At 41.8% G+C, this 20251-nt stretch overlaps 1 protein-coding gene across 1 annotated transcript; it reads right to left on the bottom strand.

Annotated features, from left to right (window-relative positions):
- Positions 1–8945: 8945 nt before the first annotated feature.
- LOC311110696 (vertebrate ancient opsin) lies at positions 8946–19918 on the bottom strand (the record flags this gene model as incomplete). The annotated part of the gene is made up of 5 exons (XM_084153238.1): positions 8946–9182; positions 15344–15577; positions 15965–16082; positions 16366–16576; positions 19552–19918. The coding sequence occupies 5 exons, from the start codon at positions 19916–19918 to the stop codon at positions 8946–8948; spliced, it is 1167 nt and encodes a 388-aa protein (XP_084009364.1).
- Between the last annotated feature and the right edge of the window lie 333 nt (positions 19919–20251).

Raw genomic sequence — 20251 nt, 5'->3', positions numbered from 1 at the left:
TGCCCGCTTGACCCTATCCCCTCCTCTCTTCTCCAGATCATTTCCGGAGACCTTCTCCCTTACCTCACCTCGCTCATCAACTCATCCTTGACCGCTGGCTATGTCCCTTCCATCTTCCAGAGAGCGAGAGTTGCACCCCTCCTCAAAAAACCTACACTCCCTCCGATGTCAACAACTACAGACCAGTATCCCTTCATTCTTTTCTCTCCAAAACTCTTGAGCGTGCCGTCTCTAGCCAACTCTCCTGCTATCTCTCTCAGAATTACATTCTTGATCCAAACCAGTCAGGTTTCAAGACTGGTCATTCAACTGAGACTTCTCTTCTCTGTGTCACAGAGGCTCTCCGTACTGCTAAAGCTAACTCTCTCTCCTCTGCTCTCATCCTTCTAGACCTATCTGCTGCCTTTGATACTGTGAACCATCAGATCCTCCTCTCCACCCTCTCCAAGTTGGGCATCTCCGGCGCTGCTCACTCTTGGATTGCGTCCTACCTGACAGGTCGCTCCTACCAGGTGCTGTGGTGAGAATCTGTCTCCGCACCATGTGCTCTCACCACTGGTGTCCCCCAGGGCTCAGTTCTAGGCCCTCTCCTATTCTCTCTATACACCAAGTCACTTGGCTCTGTCATATCCTCACATGGTCTCTCCTATCATTGCTACGCAGACGACACACAATACATTTTCTCATTTCCCCCTGATAACCAGGTGGCGAATCGCATCTCTGCATGTCTGGCAGACATATCAGTGTGGATGTCGGATCACCACCTCAAGCTGAACCTCGGCAAGACGGAGCTGCTCTTCCTCCCGGGGAAGGACTGCCCGCTCCATGATCTCGCCATCACGGTTGACAACTCCATTGTGTCCTCCTCCCAGAGTGCAAAGAGCCTTGGCGTGACCCTGGACAACACCCTGTCGTTTTCCGCTAACATCAAAGCGGTGACCCGATCCTGCAGGTTCATGCTCTACAACATTCGCAGAGTACGACCCTACCTTACACAGAAAGCGACACAGGCCAGGATTTTATTGTAATTTTTTGTCAAAGATCTACACAAAAGACTTTGTAATGTGAAAGTGGAAGAACAATTCTAACATTTGTAAAACACTAATATACAGTATCTTGATTAAATAAGTATTCGACCTCATGAGTCAATACAATTTAGAATCACCTTTGGCAGCGATTACAGATTTGAGTCTTTCTGGGTAAGTCTCTAAGAGCTTTCCACACCTGGATTGTGCAACATTTGCCCATTATTCTTTTCAAAATTCTTCAAACTCTGTCAAATTGTTTGTTGATCATTGCTAAACAACCATTTTCAGGTCTTGCCATAGATTTGGAAGCAGATTTAAATCAAAACTGTAACTCGGCCACTCTGGAACATTCATTCACTGTCTTCTTGGTAAGCAGAGCAGTGTAGATTTGTCCTTGTGTTTTAGGTTATTGTCCTGCTGAAAGGTGAATTAATCTCCCAGTGTCTGGTGGAATGCAGACTGAACCAGGTTTTCCTCTAGCATTTTGCCTGTGCTTAGCTCCATTCCATTTCTTTTTTATCCTGAAAAACTCTCCAGTCCTTATCGATTACAAGCATAAGCATAGCATGATGCAGCCACCACTATGCTTGAAAGTATGGAGAGTGGTATTCAGTAATGTGTTGTATTAGAGTTGCCCCAAACATAACACTTTGTATTGTATTTTAAAGTCACCACTGGCCTCATGGTGAAATCCCTGAGTGGTTTCCTTCCTCTCCGGCAACTGAGTTAGGGAGGACGCCTGTATCTTTGTATTGACTAGGTGTATTAATACACCATCCAAAGTGTAATAACTTCACCATACTCAAAGGGATATTTAATGTCTGCTTTTTTTTTTACCCATCTACCAATAGGTGCCCTTCTTTGCGAGGCATTGGAAAACCTCCCTTGTCTTTGTGGTTCAATCTGTGTTTGGAATTCACTGCTCGACTGAGGGACCTTACAGATAATTGTATGTGTGGGGTACAGAGATGAGGTAGTCATTCAAAAACCATGTTAAACACTATTATTGCACACAGAGTGAGTCCATGCAACTTATTATGTGAATTGTTAAGCAAATATTTACTCCTGAACTTATTTAGGCTTGCCATAACTAAAGGGTTGAATATTTATTTAACTTTCAGCTTTTCATTTTTTATTAATTTGTAAAAATGTCTAAATACAAAATTCCACTTTGACATTAAGGGATAATTTTAAATTAATCAATTTTAAATTCAGGCTGTAACACAACAACAAGTCAAGGGGTGTGAATACTTTCTGAAGGCACTGTATCTTAAGATTAATGCATTAACTGTAATTCACTCTGGGTAAGAGTGTCTGCTAAATTATTAAAATGTAAATGTGAAATGTACTGAACTCTACTGTACTGTTCGGCTACTGTCCTGTACTCTACTGTTTGGTCCAGATTTGGTCCGGTCCTGTTTGTGTGTAGAATAATACCCAAATATGCAAAGGAGGATATTGCATATTGCTACCTACACTGATGTTGTCCGTAGCATATGCCTGCTCATACCATAACCCCACCACCACCATGAGGCACTCTGTTCACAACGTTGACATCAGTAAACTGCTCGCCCACATGACGCCATCTGCTCGGTACAGTTGAAACCCAGGATTCATCTGTGAAGAGCACACTTCTCCAAAGTGACAGTGGCCATCGAGCACACAGGTGAGCTTCCCTGAGACGGTTTCTGACAGTTTGTGCAGAAGTTCTTCAGTTGTGCAAACCCAGTTTCATCAGCTGTCTGGGTGGCTATTCTCAGACGATCCTGCAGGTGAAGAACTGGTCCTGGGCTTTTGTGGTTACACGTGGTCTGCGGTTGTGAGGCCGGTTGGATGTACATGCCAATTGCACACTGACAAAACTGCACATTTTAGAGTGGCCTTTATTGCCTGAGTAATGATCATGCTGTTTAATCAGATTATTGATATGCCACAGCTGTCAGGTGGATGGATTATCATGGCAAAGGAGAAATGCTCACTAACAGGATGTAAACAAATTTGTGCACAACATTTTAGAGAAATACGTTTTTTGTGCGTTTGGAACATTTCTGGGATCTTTTATTTCAGCTCATGAAACTTGGGACCAACACTTTACATGTTGCATTTATATTTTTGTTCAGTATATTTAGGATACATCCCCATGAAGAGCATGACATTCATATCCATAATTATGCATTTCTGTGTAGTACCAGGTGTAAACCCATTTCACTTACTGTAGTTCAATAACCCAAAAAGATTAGGGTTAGGGTTAGGATGTCATAGATCAAAGTCAAGGTGTCATGTCATAGCTGACACCCTATTCTTTCTGCAGACATCTTAGAATTTTTCATTCGGAGCAGAAACAGTATTTAACCGTTTTTGGAAAGCATGGTCACATAAAAAACTGAGGGAGATTTTTTACAGTCTTCTGTTACCAAACTTTGCATCTGCACAGTTCTTCCAGTAAATCAGTTTTTGTAAAATGTTCAGTGTAAACTGTTATACTTAGTAATTGTGCATTGAGTTGTATGCTTTGTTCAACTTTGAAATCAATGTTTTTTGTTTGGCATATATTTTAAAGTGAGTCAGCACATTTTCATTACTGTGGAATTGCCCTTTTCCAGGCAGGGTTGTAGTGCTCTTTCACGAGCGCACAAATATAGTATGGCTCTGATTTATCAATGAAAACATGCGTATAGGTTTCGTGCGACAGTTTGATAAATTCCAATCATTTGTTGCGCACGCATATCCTGGAATCTCCAAATACGCCAGAATTTAGTAAGAAATGTACACATGGCTGATAAATGAGGCCTCTGGGGTGCAGCTCAAAGGCTGTTTTTACGTAGGAAACTAATTTCCTATTTTCATATCCTATTTTCTATATGATCTTTCCCTAATGTGTAAACAGCAAAAAAACACATGGAATCTGATATTTTTACCACCTCAACATGTGGATCTGAATCCTGATACAAACCCGATCCTCCATATGTGACCTCTGTCTGGACGCTAAGTTCTTTTTTTGTTGTTGCTCTGATCAGATTTTTTTTTACCATGACAACCACCCAAATGTAAAGGAACACTGACAGGAAATGAGCATTGCATCTGGGTTATTCTTGAATGGTGGTGGTAAATACAGTCCATTGACTTTGGCACCATGTAAAAACACTTCAAAATAACAAAAACATGACAAATAATACAATTTCTGTTTTATTTAACTGTTATTTAATAAGAAAACATACACTGAGTGTACAAAACATTAAGAACACCTGCTCTTTCCATGACATAGACTGACCAGGTGAATCCAGGTGACAGCTACGATCCCTTATTGATGTCACTTGTTAAATCCATTTCAATCAGTTTAGATGAAGGGGAGGAGACAGGTTAAATAATGATTTTAAAGCCTTAAGACAATTGAGACATGGATTGTGTATGTGTGCCATTCAGAGGGTGAATGGGCAAAACAAAAAAGTGCCTTTGAACAGGGTATGGTTGTAGCTAGGAGCCAGACGCACCAGTTTGGTGTCAACCAACAACACCCTACCAACAGGTTTTCACCCTGACTCTTTGCTGTCTCTATGTACAGTAGGCTACAGCCAGCTGTAGCACGAAAGAGCAGGCTGCTCAGAGGACAGACAGGCTTGTAGCTTGTGAGAATACTCTAGTAATATGGTTCAGTGGTGTTCTCAGGCTAGCACCTAACGCAGTGAAAACTCAAACACTGTTCTGACCAACAAGTTCTGAGCTAACAGCTTGTTAGCAAGTTTGTTCTAGGCTAAATTTCTCCGCTTACCCTATATAAATCTAGCTACTGTGACAATCTCAAAAGGACGTGATTAGGAGAAGGCAACCGTATTCTCTATTCTCTGTGTAGAGCCAACATGGTGTTTGTGTGATCAGCGTTATTTTCAAAAGATGACTGATGTCCACACTGAGATTCACCCGGTCCATCTGTGCACCTGTCAGCGTTTGGACTAAATGAGAGTACAGTGTTTTGTTTTGCTGAATCATTGACCGTATATGTACATGGCTGACAAAAGAAACACACATAGATATCAACAGTATTGTTGACGAACCCACCTCTGTCTGTCTAGATCATGTTGTAGCTATTGCTAACCCCATTTGTCTCAGTACAAAGTGTAAGGGACTATAGTAGTAGAAACAGAATCAAATCAGTGTCTAATGTAATGGTGTGGTCAATCATGCCTCAGTATGTATTGACGTTATTGTTCTCTAACATCACTTATTGATCTACTGTATCAGTGTATGTCACCTCCTGCCACTACACAGCTTCTGTCATCTGACCTAGAAAAGTGTCCTAATGTTAAATGTCTTTCTGAAAGCAACATTTGTCCAAGCAGTTGTGTTGAATGAATCACTACTAAGTAATGGCTAGCATTCATTCTCAATCTAAATCAATAATAGTTGCTGTGGCCTGAGGACTAGTTGTAGTAATACTGTTTGCAGTATTTTTGTGGGGAGTTCACACTCAATTTGATCCCACACGGGTTGCTGTGTTTCTGGAGAACAGCAGTTGGGAGGTGAGAGAGAGACCATGTCCCGTTGAACCGCTGGCAGAGATTGAAAGTGACATGTTGACCATGGCAGTCTGGCTCCCCTCCCCTCTGGTCCACAGAAACTTCTGAGAGGTAAGAGCTGAGAGGGAGACATGGTGCAGGAGTGAAGGGGAGGAGAGGAGGGATTGAAAGTCTCACTCTCTCACTCTCTCTGTCTCTGTCTCTCTCTCATTGTCTCTATCTCTCTCTACCCCTCTCTCTCTACCCTTTCAGTGAATCTAATTCATCAAGGTCTAATGTGACCCAGGTGTCCTTGATGGCTATACAGGCCAATTACATCCAAAGCAATTTGTCCAGAGTGTCAAGTTAAAGCATAAATACAATATGGCGTAGGGGACATGCTCTGCAATATCGTCATAATGAAGGAGGTAATGGGACCTTGCGACATCCCATACTGTCCATAATAGCTGGTTCAATGCAACCTGGGCTAATAGGGATGGGATTGGCTCACAGAGACAACAACCATGAAGAAATGTATAAATTGGCACAAACAAAGATTGAAAATTGATTGTGATAGTGTATGGAATAGGAAAGAATAGAAACCTTAGAACTGCTTTTCTCTGAGAATGAAACATTGAGATGGGATTAAGACCCTAGACCGTGGTAGAAATCTTATCTAATGTTTTCCTTGTAATATCTGTGGATGGACTATGTTGTATGTGCTTTCTGTGTTTCTCCTGCTTTACAATGGTATTGTTCACATTGATTCAGAAACCCAGAAAATAGAATAACTCCTTTTAAAATATATTATCTCATTAATCAACTGTTTTCCTTGTATTGTCTGTGGATGTACTATGTTATGTCATGTTACAGATGCTAATGCTTGCTGAGTTTGCCCTGTTCTCCAATGGTATTGTGTATAATGAGTCAGAACCCCAGACAGAAGCACAACCAATAATTGCTTTTAAAAATATATTTTAATCCACTAGACATTATTTTTTCTAACATCTAGCATGCATGACCTGTAACTCAAGACAAAATAGTTACACTAAAAACACAGCAGAACAATTCTCAACATGCCACTGTAAGTACAATACAACAAACACTGTTGGTGGAGCATGATAGTCAGGGCAAAAATGAGAAATAAAATAACAATTATACTTATCTGTACACATTTGAACTGCTTCCTCAACTTATCAGTATCCTATACAGTCTGTGATTCCTGTCCAAATCTCTGGTGTGTTCTTTACATTTTTCCTCTCCCTGTATTCTCCAAGGTGAGGTTACCACCCCTACTACCTACTCTTGTATCCTCAAAAACGGAACATTGTCATATTGCTTTTGTGTGTGGAATGTGTATTAGGCCTACAGTTTGTGTGTGCATATGTGCTTGCGTGTGTGTGTGTTTTTTTGGTTTTACTATCCTTGTGGAAACCAGACGGGTTGTATCGGCCCTTATTTATACAAAACTTCCATTTCCGGCTTTGTTACATTCGTTCCAATAGCCCAGTGAACAAGACTATGAAGTGTGGCAATGCGAGAATAATTTGTACATTATGTATTTGTTGAGACTGACTCATGCAATATGATCAGGGTCTCTGTTGTACCCGTCCAATGGACATGATCACATATTATTGTGGATATTATCACATTATCGTTACTGTTCATCTTATTCAATGATAGTGCAGCACAGAATGGTGAACAAGAGACGGTGTCCTGTGGAGTAGATTTAGTTCAAGAGAAATTAACACAAGTTCAAATACACCTGAAACTCATTACTACATCTACTGTAACCAGTTCTAAAGTCAACACAGTGTTATAGTATCTTGTGCTACAATATTGCTGACTGTAGACCCATGCTTTGTGATGCGATCCTCATTGTACAATGATTTTGTGTACATTGCTATGGTATTTATCTACGCTAATGATGAGCAGAGCTACTCGGATTCACGGCACCCATTCACAGTGTCCATATACATTATTTCTCGACATACAACGTACAGTCACAGTGTGTTGAAGAAAGAAAGGATTGTTTGTGGACTCATCATAAATATACAGTCCCTCAGTGTCCCAGCAGAGCCAGTAGGGTGCCAGCTGCACCAAGTCTCATTGACTGTCTTTGCTTTGAATGGAAACAAAGAATCTGCTCAAGAAGAGAAAGAAAAATGTACAGAAACAGCATAGAAAAACAATACCCTCTCAGCAGTTGCCATCACAGGGGCTTCAAAGGGGAAAAGAGCTAAAGATGAAAGCATTCTGATGGTAGCCAGCTCTCATCTACTGAGTCTGGCTTTTCTGGGTAAGAGTAGGACTCGACACATGCCCGCTCTGACAACCTTGATAATGCAGGTGGTGGAGTCAAAGGCCCCGTACACACTCAAGTTGTGCAACTGATGTGCTGCGCATTTGGCACAACATTTGTGATACAATAAAGAGTACATCAGTTGTACAAGCTGAGTGTGTACGGCCCCCTCTAATACAACAAACTGTTAGGTAGCTGATGACAATAGGCCTACCAGAACAAAAATAACTCACAACTCAAGTAATGTGGGAGGGAATCAGACAAGCAAATAGTCAATTTACAGCCATGATTTCTAGCTTGTTGAATTGCTAATATTGAATCACTGTCAACAAACATTTAATGTTCTTGTCATAATAATGATAAGTAATGATTTAAAGAATAGCTCTGTCGTAGCCGGCCGCGACCGGGAGACCCATGGGGCGGCGCACAATTGGCCCAGCGTCGTCTAGGGTAGGGGAGGGAATGGCCAGCAGGGGATGTAGCTCAGTTGGTAGAGCATGGCGTTTGCAACGCCAGGGTTGTGGGTTCGATTCCCACGGGGGGGTATAAAAAAAAAAAAGTAACAATAAGTCGCTCTGGATAAGAGCGTCTGCTCAATGACGTAAATGTAAATAGCGGTTTTCGTGCTGAAAGAATATTGTATTGTAGTGGGGAGGGGGCTAACGGGAGGATTAGGTGGCCATGATTGTATGAGAGTCAGGACCTTGTTTTAAGGGCACCCTTTGGATGGCAGTGTCCCCATTACAGCCCTAAGGTATTGAGGCGGGAAGAATGCCCTCTAACACCACTTCCAACAGCATCTGGTCTCCTACCCAGACATCAACCAGGCCTGACCCTGCTTAGCCTCAGATGAAAGCCAGCAGAGAGAGGCAGGCAGGGTAGTCTGTCTGCTTGCCATAGATTAAAGTATTACGTCCCTCTTTTGTGCTTGTTTCAGACAAGTTCCCTCTATTTTTACTAATACATAAGAAGTTTACCAGAGAACCCTTGTGGTTACACCTGGCATCTTTAAACTAACAAATATCACAAGAAGTTGGTGGGTTAGAGAAGATGCATCTGTATAAGAATGGAAGGGGAGGATGGAAAGGCAGTGAGGACTGGAGGTGGGAGTCTTCTGTTGGCCTACATGGGGCAGACTTTGTTCTCTGGGATCGGCAGCTGGGCGAAGGAACTGCACTCGCTGGGGGACTCCTCCTCATTCTTAGGCTGAGCGTTGCCGCAGACCGGGATGCGGGCAGCAATGGCTGACATCTCGCCCCCCGTGCAGCTCTCCCCCGTCATTCCCGGTCGCTGCGATGTCGTGTTCATGTTCTCTGGCACAGGCTTGCCGGTAAAGAGCTGGATCAGGCACTTCCTGAACTGGACAAAGGTCAAAGGGCATTAGAACAGCCCATCAAAAAGAAAATGTCAGACAGCCAGTGAAGGCAGTGTTCATTCAGTACGAAGGGGGAAAAACATTTTTAAACAGAAATTAAATAAATGTTATTTTTGGACAAGTTCAAAAAGCACATTCATTGTTTCTTAACATGTATGCTTCTGATTGGTGCCTTATGAACAGGACCCAGGTGATAAGGTGATATCACACTGCAAGGCAATAAGTGGCGATCTGAACTGTCAGGATACTGTAGCTCCTCTTAAAAAGAAGCAGATAAGCGGTAGACAGTTACATGGCTGTGCGGGTAGGAGATATGTATCATACTTATCAAGAGATGCTCAGCACATATTGCAACAATCCCATTGCTTTTTGCTATTTGTTTAAAAGGCAGATAGGATGGAGTACTGACCACAACCCTACTGCTGAAGGGTACACATCAATGGCCTGTCAATGCTGTCCTTGATAAAAGAACACAAGCTTCAAAGCCAATTTTGTCTAAAAGGGTGGGAGAAAAAACGATAAAAAGCTCTGAATCATTACTTGTTTCCACATTACCTTACATGACTGACCTTTTTGTGAGCTTTTTCTGGCCCAAAAGCAGATTCCAGGAAAACCCTCAATGCATCACCCCCAGCAAATTCAAGCATGACCCGTGCCACTATTGAAGTTTCCATTTCAACATCAAGTCCAAGCTAATGCTTCTCACATCTTTACTTTCCAAAGGCTGCTGAAAATAAACACTATGGCTGGGATTCAATTAAATCGCAGGTAGACAATGCTGTTTTTAAAGGGAATTTCAGATTGAGACGACATATCCCACTAGGAACCGACATCAGTTTAACTTCTAGTTTTGATTTAGATTTGGTTGAGTTTTCAGCTGATGTGAAATAAATACAAAGATTCAACATGTCATTGGAATTCTTTTAAAAGTTGGGTGAAAAAAGACAAAATACCCTTATGTTGAGTACTTTTCCATGTTGATTCAACGTCATCACATTGATTATTTTGGTTGAAATGACGTGGAAACATCATTGATTCAACAAATTTTTGCCCAGTGGGATACTGCATTTGCCGTGAAAGCAATCTCCCCGAACGTGGGAAGATTGCCTTTAAAAGTTGCATTGTCTACAACCCATGATCGGATTGAATCCCGGCCCATTCTCAAATGGATTTTCACTTCAGATTCACAGTGTTTTGTCCACTGACCTTGACATCTTTAAGGCTTTAGCAGAGAATCCATTTAAGTGTTTGTTTGACAAATGTGTTCGCTTGATGTTCCAAAAGACAACAAGAAAGCAACTATGGCACTAAGCTACAGAATGTGTCATACCAAGTATAAGGTCATAAATGTGTCACCTTAATGGAATTATGAATGGCTTGAGCAAAATAACGTCACCAAACACTTTTTCTGTCCCATTGAAAGGCTATTCTGGAGGCTAGATGATTTTCCAAAATGAAGAAGGCAAACATCATAAACCTTTCACACTTCTCAGCTAAATGGAGGACACATTTGAATTCCCATATTTCTGTGCACTGGACATAGACAGCAGGATTGTGTGTCAGAAGAGCTTTGGTGAGTGGTACAGTGGTCCTGTATAGCTCAGTTGGTAGTGCATATCACTTGCAATGTCAGAATAGTGGGCTCGATTCTCGGGACCACCCATACGTAAAACTGTTGTTTTGGTTAAAAGCTTCTGCTAAATGGCATATAATAATATTATTATTATTATTAGTAGTAGTAGTAGTAGTAGTTGTAGTAGTATGGTACAGAGCAGGATGTACTTGCATTCTCCTAACAAATTGTCTTTCATCTTGCCAAGGACATGAGTACACATTATGTAACGCTAGCAGGGTGTACTGTGTCAAGCATACCTCTGCAATGATCCCTTTCTCAATGCAGTAGCTGCTTCTGTGCAGTGAAAGTTGTGCTTGGATCAAAGAAAGATCTTTATGTCTCTGGCTGGGATTGCACTGTAGCCAACTTTCTCTAATAGCCTTCACAACAAGGCTCATGGGCCTTTGTGCAACAGTCAGAAGTACCCCTCCAAACCCGCAGAGCCAGGGCTGAACAAAGCACATCCCAATCAGCTTAGAGAGAGAGAGATGGAGGAGTGAGGAGAGAGGAGGACGGGAAGGAGATGCTCCTTGATAATGCACTAAAGTAGGAGTCCTGTCAATCAAGTCATTCCCAAATGTTCATTCTCTTCAGGCTTCACAATGTTTCAATCATGTGTCTGTGCCCCTCTATGGGACTGGGCAGAGTACAGTCCCAAGATGCCATATGGCACAATAGAGAGACTATGGCATGCCAACCATATTTACATTACACAGCCACAGACAATACTTAATTTGCTCAATTATTATTCAACAACTTCTGCCTGACAACTTTGATCTTTGGGGACAGTGGTTCTTCATTTGTATTTTGAGGGACTGGCCTTGTAAGATCAAAGCCCTTTCTTTTAAGAAATATCAAAGGATAATGGTAGAATGTTCCTCCTTGACCTTGCTGTGGCCTGTGTATGATATACTTTGCACCTGTCTATGGTATGAATCTGCTTTACTGTATAGAAGTCATCCTAAGCCTCCTAAGTCTCTCTAACACTATTATGTAACTTCCACACAGACCACCCCATTGCTTGAGGTCAGTTGACTTTTACAACTGTCCTACCTCTGAGATATGTTGAAATCAGGATCTGCCTGCTAGCTGTCCTTATTTACATTTATTCACATCTCCTGCTCTTTTATAAATACAGTGACCTATTTACAGGACAGATCTAAAGTGGAGCAGCCAGTCAGATGGACAGGCAGAATTCATGCAGACTCCCACCGGGTGACCAAAATCTCCCTGACCAATACAGTATACTATACAGGACAGTTAACCAAGTATTTACTTACGTTCAGGTTTTTTAAAACCAGATCTCATTTTTATGTAAACAGCATGCTATTGAAGTTTGTAGACACTGTTTTTGTGATTTTACTTGGTTTTAAAAAACATACCCCACCACAGTGATAGACCTCAGGCTCATTTGGCAGTATGAGGGCATGCAGAAAACATGAATAAATTTTTAAAAAACACCCAAATACCACTTTTTAGAAACGGCAAAGATCCCAGTATAGTGATGCAGGTCTTTAGATGTTGTAAACATGAAATTGTGTCATTTCAAACTTTATCCGCAATGTTCTATTCTATTTGGTTGGAATCAAGTGAAAGGTTTATCGTTCCCATTCCTCTCGTTACTTGCGCATATACATGCAGCCTGGAAGTGAAAGTTGACACCTGTCTGTTTTGTGCTGAATGTAAAGATTTTTGATGTCCTAAATGGGCCATATATCAGAGAGAATACTATTTATTTGGCTCTATTTGGTCGCCATAGAAGCCATCAGTCCCGAGAAACCATCTTTATCACCACAATGGGAACGAGAAAGCACGCGCATGAGGCTTTGTATTTTAATGTTTATCACTGACCAAATTCATTGTGGCTTTGCGTAAATCTAAATCTACAGTGCATTCGGAAAGTATTCAGACCCCTTTACTTTTTCCACATTTTGTTACGTTACAGCCTTATTCTAAAATTGATTAAACTGTTTTTTCCCCTCATCAATCTACACAAAATACCCCATAATACATAAGTATTCAGACCCTTTGCTATGAGACTTGAAATTGAGCACAGGTGCAGCATGTTTCGATTGATCATCCTTGAGATGTTCCTACAACTTGAGTGGAGTCCACATGTGGTAAATTCAATTGATTGGACATGATTTGGAAAGGCACACATCTGTCTATATAAGGTCTCACAGTTGACAGAGCATGTCAGAGCAAAAACCAAGCCATGAGGTCGAATGACTGGTCCGTAGAGCTCCGAGACAGGATTATGTTGAGGCACAGATCTGGAGAAGGGTACCAAAAATATTCTGCAGCATTGAAGATCCACAAGAACACAGTGGCCTCCATCATTCTTAAATAGAAGAAGTTTGGAACCACCAAGACTCTTCCTAGAGCTGGCCGCCCAGCCAAACTGAGCAATCGGGGGAGAAGGGCCTTGGTCAGGGAGGTGGCCAAGAACCCGATGGTCACTCTGACAGAGCTCCAGAGTTCCTCTGTGGAGATGGGAGAACCTTCCAGAAGGACAACCATCTCTGCAGCACTCCACCAATCAGGCCTTTATGGTAGAGTGGCCAGATGGAAGCCACTCCTCAGTAAAAGGCACATGACAGCCTAAAGGACTCTCAGACCATGAGAAAAAAAGATTATCTGGTCTGATGAAACCAAGATTGAACTCTTTGACCTGAATGCCAAGCGTAACGTCTGGAGGAAACCTTGCACCATCCCTACAGTGAAGCATGGTGGTGGCAGCAACATGCTTTGGGGATGTTTTTCAGCGACAGGGACTAGGAGACTAGTCAGGATAGAGGGAAAGATGAACGGAGCAAAGTACAGAGAGATCCTTGATGAAAACCTGCTTCAGAGCGCTCAGGCGAAGGTCCACCTTCCAACAGGACAACGACCCTAAGCACACAGCCAAGACAACGAAGGAGTGGCTTCGGGACAAGTCTCGGAATGTCCTTGAGTGGCCCAGCCAGAGCCTGGACTTGAACCCGATCAAACATCTCTGGAGAGACCTGGAAATAGCTGTGCAGCGACGCTCCCCATCCACCCTGACAGAGCTTGAGAGGAATTGCAGAAAATAATGGGAGAAAATCCCCAAATACAGGTGTGCCAAGCTTGTAGCGTCATACCCAAGAAGACTCAAGGCTGTACGCACAGGTGCTTCAACAAAGTACTGAGTAAAGGGTCAGAATAATTATGTAAATGTTATATTTCAGTTTCTTATTTTTAATACATTTGCCAACATTTCTAAAAACCTGTTTTTGTTTTGTCATTATGGGGTATTGTATGTAGATTGATGAGGATTTTTTGTTTTAAATCCATTTTGGAATAAGGCTGTAACGTAACAAAATGTGGAAAAAGTCAAGGGGTCTGAATACTTTCCGAATGCACTGTAAATCTCCCTTTTAATGAGCAGAGGAGCAAGAGAAATCAAGAACCGCTGATAATAACAATAATGCATTTGTATAGCGCATATCCCATGCTCAATGTGCAGAATACCTTTTTATAATTGCAAAACAAACTGGTACTTGCCTGCGGATCGAGGAACTGATGCATTTTTAAAGCAGCCATCCAGCATGGACAGTTCTACAATCTGGATTTCACATGTAATTTATTCATACACCATACATTATTTAAGGACAGGCTAACACCCAACAACAACAGGCTGAAAAATAACTGTCAGCTGAGTTTTCCTCAAAGGCTTTCATCCCAGGACTAACGATTGATGATGCCTCTCAGCTCTGTGTCAGTTGAGTGAGACTTGCCACAACCTGTCAGAGAACTGGTGGGCATGTTTTCTCCTGAAAACGGCCGAATTGTATTTCCATTCATATTGCAGAATTTAGAGAATTCATAAGAAATTTAGGCCAGGATTAAATCAGATCAGCAGTAACCCATGTTAGCCGACAAACACATAATTTATCATTGCTTTTGTTTAGGCGTGTCAGCGGTGTAATTGCGTTAGAGCTGTCAAATCGGTAAGTGGCTGCTCTTGTGGTAATTGTCATGAAACCACACCTGTCCTTAAATCCGACCCGCGTTAGAAGTTCAGAATGAGAAAGTGTATGCTATATAGAAATAATGACACTCAAATTTAAAATCATTAAACCAATACTAGGGATTTATAGAAGCCTAACCGAGGTGTAAATTATCTAACACATTCCAGTGTTAAAATGTTGTAATGTAGCTGCATGGGATTTCTACTAATGCAATTCAGTGCATCCAATGGCATGTCCGCGATCGGTAACGCCAGCAGCCGCTTGTGGATTTGACAGCTCTAACATAGTTACACCTCCGACACCGCCAAAACAAAAGCAATCACAAACGATGTGTTTAACACACGGATAACGCGTGTTACTGTTGATCTGATTGTATCCTGGCCTTATTCCCAGTACACCTGGGAATGGTTGTCTATACCCTTGGACAACAATAATAACAGCAATATCACAGATCCATAATGTGTTAGCTTCCAATGAAATGAACAAGCCAGAGAATGTCATAAGTAGCCATGCGTTCAGGAGGAAAAGAGTGAGATACCTGTTTGTTCATGAAGACGTAGATGACTGGGTTGTAGACTGCAGCCGTCTTGGAGAAGAAAGCGGGTGCGGCAGCCAGTCTCGGGTCCAGGTAGATGGTGGGACAGGCTGTGACAATGATGGAAAAGGCTGCGTAGGGTGTCCAGCCCACCAGGTAAGCAACGATCATCACCACCACCATGCGGCTCACCTGACGCTCCGGTTTCTTGGCGTTACCCAGCCTGCCACGGGACACCTGAGGATTGACGTGGCAACAAACAGCTTTGGTTATTGAGCTATAAAGTCTGTTGTTTGAGTTCATTTAAAGACTTTAACATTTTAGTTATTTAGCAGACGCTCTTATCCAGAGCGACTTACAGTTATTGAGTGCATACATTTTCATACTGGTCCCCCGTGGGAATCAAACCCACAACCCTGGCGTTGCAAGCGCCATGCTCTACCAACAGAGCTACACTGGACTTTAAGAATTGACCTGAAAGGCTTGAATACACCAGGACATAATGGCTAAACAATTCCTAGAACAAAACATATGCCCAAGCATGTGCTTGCTAGTCAGCCAATGACTACTTTGGTTCAGTTGCATCCTCTCCCAGTAGTTCCAGTAGTCTATATGGGAACTGACCTTCCTCAGCTTCTGTAGGAGCTTCCCATAGCAGTAGATGATCACCCCCAAGGGCATTATGAAGCAGGTCACAAAGAAGGTGATGATGTAGGTGTGATTCCAAATGTTGTTGGAGTACCTGAGGACAGAGGAAAGTAGACCATAAACATTTGAATGACATTACCACCATTTTCTATATGGCCCAGTCATTTTATGACAATGTTAACTACTCATTTAAAGGGGCTATCTGTAGTTCATACAACCATTTTTGCCATGCCCAAATGCCACTGCAATTAGAAAATGCCACTGCTATTCAATAATGACCTGTGTGTACCTACGTGCATGTATGATACAAACAAGAGGTTTATGTTGCTGTATGTTTACTATAGGATGTGTGCTCTCTGCTCTCAGTTGCCTCTCACCAGTTGGGCTCGCAGGTGGTGCCAATCTTGCTGACAGTGTAGCTGCACCAGCCGAACACAGGAGGGATAGTCCAGATGAAGGAGAAGGTCCAGACGAACAGCAGGCCCAGTGCTGCATGCTTCCCCCTCAGACGGACGTTCCCTAGAGGCCGGCAGATCACAAAGTAGCGCTCGAAGGACAGGACCGCCAGGGACCACATAGCCACAATCCCTGAAAGAAGATACAGTCACAGGGCATTATGTAGGACCCAGAAGCCACATCACTACTTAACCCATTTACCTGTTATTCATTACAAAGCACTGACTTGCGTGCCTTATTGCTTTTAATAAAACGATTACTAACATTAAAATAACAATAAATTACATATTTTCATTAAAAACTTTATTTTGAGAAGAAGATACAGTATAGTCTGTCTAGTTATTTTGGTAATGTTGCTATGTAAAAGGACTGGTTGTCCGTTCTAAGCTACAGTGAGGAAAAAAGTATTTGATCCCCTGCTGATGTTGTATGTTTGCCCACTGACAAAGAAATGATCAGTCTTTAATTTTAATGGTAGGTTTATTTGAACAGTGAGAGACAGAATAACAACAAAGAAATCCAGAAAAACGCATGTCAAAAATGTTATAAATTGATTTGCATTTTAATGAGGGAAATAAGTATTTGACCCCTCTGCAAAACATGACTTAGTACTTGGTAGCAAAACCCTTGTTGGCAATCACAGAGGTCAGACTTTTCTTGTAGTTGGCCACCAGGTTTGCACACATCTCAGGAGGGATTTTGTCCCACTCCTCTTTGCAGATCTTCTCCAAGTCATTAAGGTTTCGAGGCTGACGTTTGGCAACTCAAACTTTCAGCTCCCTCCACAGATTTTCTATGGGATTAAGGTCTGGAGACTGGCTAGGCCACTCCAGGACCTTAATGTGCTTCTTCTTGAGCCACTCCTTTGTTGACTTGGCCGTGTGTTTTGGGTCATTGTCATGCTGGAATACCCATCCACGACCCATTTTCAATGCTCTGGCTGAGGGAAGGAGGTTCTCACCCAAGATTTGACGGTACATGGCCCAGTCCATCGTTCCTTTGATGCGGTGAAGTTGTCCTTTTCCCTTAGCATAAAAACACCCCTAAAGCATAATGTTTCCACCTCCATGTTTGACGGTGGGGATGGTGCTCTTGGGGTCATAGGCAGCATTCCTCCTCCTCCAAACACGGCGAGTTGAGTTGATGCCAAAGAGCTCAATTTTGGTCTCATCTGACCACAACACTTTCACCCAGTTCTCCTCTGAATCATTCAGATGTTCATTGGCAAACTTCAGACGAGCCTGTATATGTGCTTTCTTGAGCAAGGGGACCTTGCGGGCGCTGCAGGATTTCAGTCCTTCACGGCGTAGTGTGTTACCAATTGTTTTCTTGGTGACTATGGTCCCAGCTGCCTTGAGATCATTGACAAGATCCTCCCGTGTAGTTCTGGGCTGATTCCTCACCGTTCTCATGATCATTGCAACTCCACGAGGTGAGATCTTACATGGAGCCACAGGCCGAGGGAGACATTCTTGAGTTATCTCAATTCAAATGTGACAGCACTTAGGGTATAGCTACAGCTACAGTAATTAGCAGGATATCTATAATCCATGTAAGAGGTAAATATTGAGGTACACTTACCTAAAATAGGCTAATGGCGCAGTAAAGGTACATTAGGCTGCTTCCTAATGGAGTGAAAAAGCTGTGCTTAAGCTCCCCCACGACGCCAGGACAGCGGAGTCACTGACCACCTTCCGGAGACAATTGAAACCCTACCTCTTTAAGGAATACCTGGAATAGTATCAAAGTAATCCTTCTACCACCCCCCCCCCCCCTCCCCCACACCCCCATAAAAAAAAGTGGTTGTCCCACTGGCTATTATAAGTTGAATGCACCAATTTGTAAGTCGTAAATGTTAATGTTAATTACAGTAATAACTCACTCTCAAAGGCTTGCTTAATTACCACCGTCTCTGGGGCACAGCTACAGTACCCTTACTCTCTCCTTAACACTACATTTGATTCAGAATTGTTGTTGTAGAAAAGTATATAAAGGACCCAAATAAGTGCTATTTGGGTCCCATGTGAAATAAGGAGCAGCCCCCATTCCTTTTTTGTACTCATAAAAACTGCTCAACTCCATTGCAATACTAATAATATGCTCATGTTTTATGTTAATACAATGCTGTTACTAATGTAATGACAATGTTATTACACAGGTATACTTATTATGTTAACAATACATACAGCTGTGTGCATTTAAGGAACCTTCTTTGACCTAAAAAATGAACAGAGGGTTTGACCATTTATCCTGTGGGATCAGAACAGCAACTTGTGTATAGTCTATCTTGATTCTATTCCATCACGATCAACTAATACACACTAATCCCCAAAGACATATGAGACTGGGCAACATGTTCTCTGAAGTCTAAATACTTCCCTGAAAGCTTTTGAAACTCAAACCTTTATTGAATGTCATAATCCCTAACCTAGACTGCCGATGCATATCCCTCAGACCAGCAGGGAAATAACCCACTACTGCGTTTGTGGCATACTCTCTCCAGGGGCTGCACCTCTCTCAGCATACCTTACATACAAACCAGCTCAAAAACAAATGGATTAAGTTGTCATAATATACAGATTACTGCCTTCTGATGTAATGAGATTTTGCGTAGGGACAACTATTTCTACATAGCTACTGTAGCCTACTTAAGCCTACTTTCCCAGCAACAAATAAACCGTTTTCACTGTTGACACTGTTGCCTATAAGGCTATGTTGTGGAACAACAATGTATGTGTTTCCTAAATTAGATAATTTATTCACATTTTTAAAAAATGTTATCACACGATCATATCTGTCTGTGTGTCATTTTACCATCAGTTTTAGTTTCATTTTTCACCGCAACAAAATGCTTTAAAAGAACTGCACTACAAAAAATGGATGGCTTCTATTGGGCTGTCTTTAAAAAACACTCTAAGAAACCAATCAAATAAACAAACAAATAAACAGTCAATCAAACAATCAATCAGTCTTTGACTTTCAAATTATATATTTTTGGCTACACTTTGGAATCTAAACAGCTCCAACACTGACACCTGCAGCAAGTGTGCCATTACACCAGCAGCTAATTTATTCAAATACATAACCACAATCCATGCTGAACTTACCGAAATAGGTGACAGCAAAACCTTCCAAAACGCAAGCCCAATTTCCAAGGAAAAAATACCCTTTGGCGTTTGTTAGAAAACTTATTGTTCCACCGGTGAGTGACACAAGGAAATCAGCGAGAGCTAAATTAACTATGATATAATTTAAGGGCTGTCTCAGCTGTTTGAACTTGTATGTGGCCAACATAACAGTGAAATTTTCAAAGAGAGACAGAGATGTTATAACAAACATCAAGGTAGCCAAAACTGCGAAATTCCAAGGTGCAAGATTTGTTATTGGACCAGTGAACGGATCAGCATGTGGTTTGTAGATCTCTGCTGCCTCGGTATAAGAAACACCATTTACTGCAATTCTTGAAGTATCCATTGTCCCATGTCCAAATAATTGCACGCGATTAAGAGAGTAAAATTAATATTGCACTAGGGGGTTATGTAAAGGGTCTGAGATCTTAAGGTCCATATGTCTCATTTTCACAACTTAATTTGGACTCTCTTCCTCGGAGTCGCGCGTAAAAAACATTAGTTTGAAATAATGACTGGATCAACAGCCATCATTTGAAACGTTTAGACTACTTTTATTAGAGTAGGTTGAACGTCAGATCTTGATATCCGCATTTTGCATTAAATAACCTATTTTGGACCAAAGCGACGAATCCACAGTTATTAAAAGTTCAAGGATAATCAAAGAGTGAGCTTGCAT

The sequence above is a fragment of the Coregonus lavaretus genome, assembly GCF_964263955.1.
Source record: "Coregonus lavaretus genome assembly, chromosome: 36".
Lineage (NCBI taxonomy): Eukaryota > Metazoa > Chordata > Actinopteri > Salmoniformes > Salmonidae > Coregonus > Coregonus lavaretus.
The sequence above is the reverse complement of the archived record's forward strand: the minus strand, read 5'-3'. Positions and strand labels throughout refer to the sequence as shown.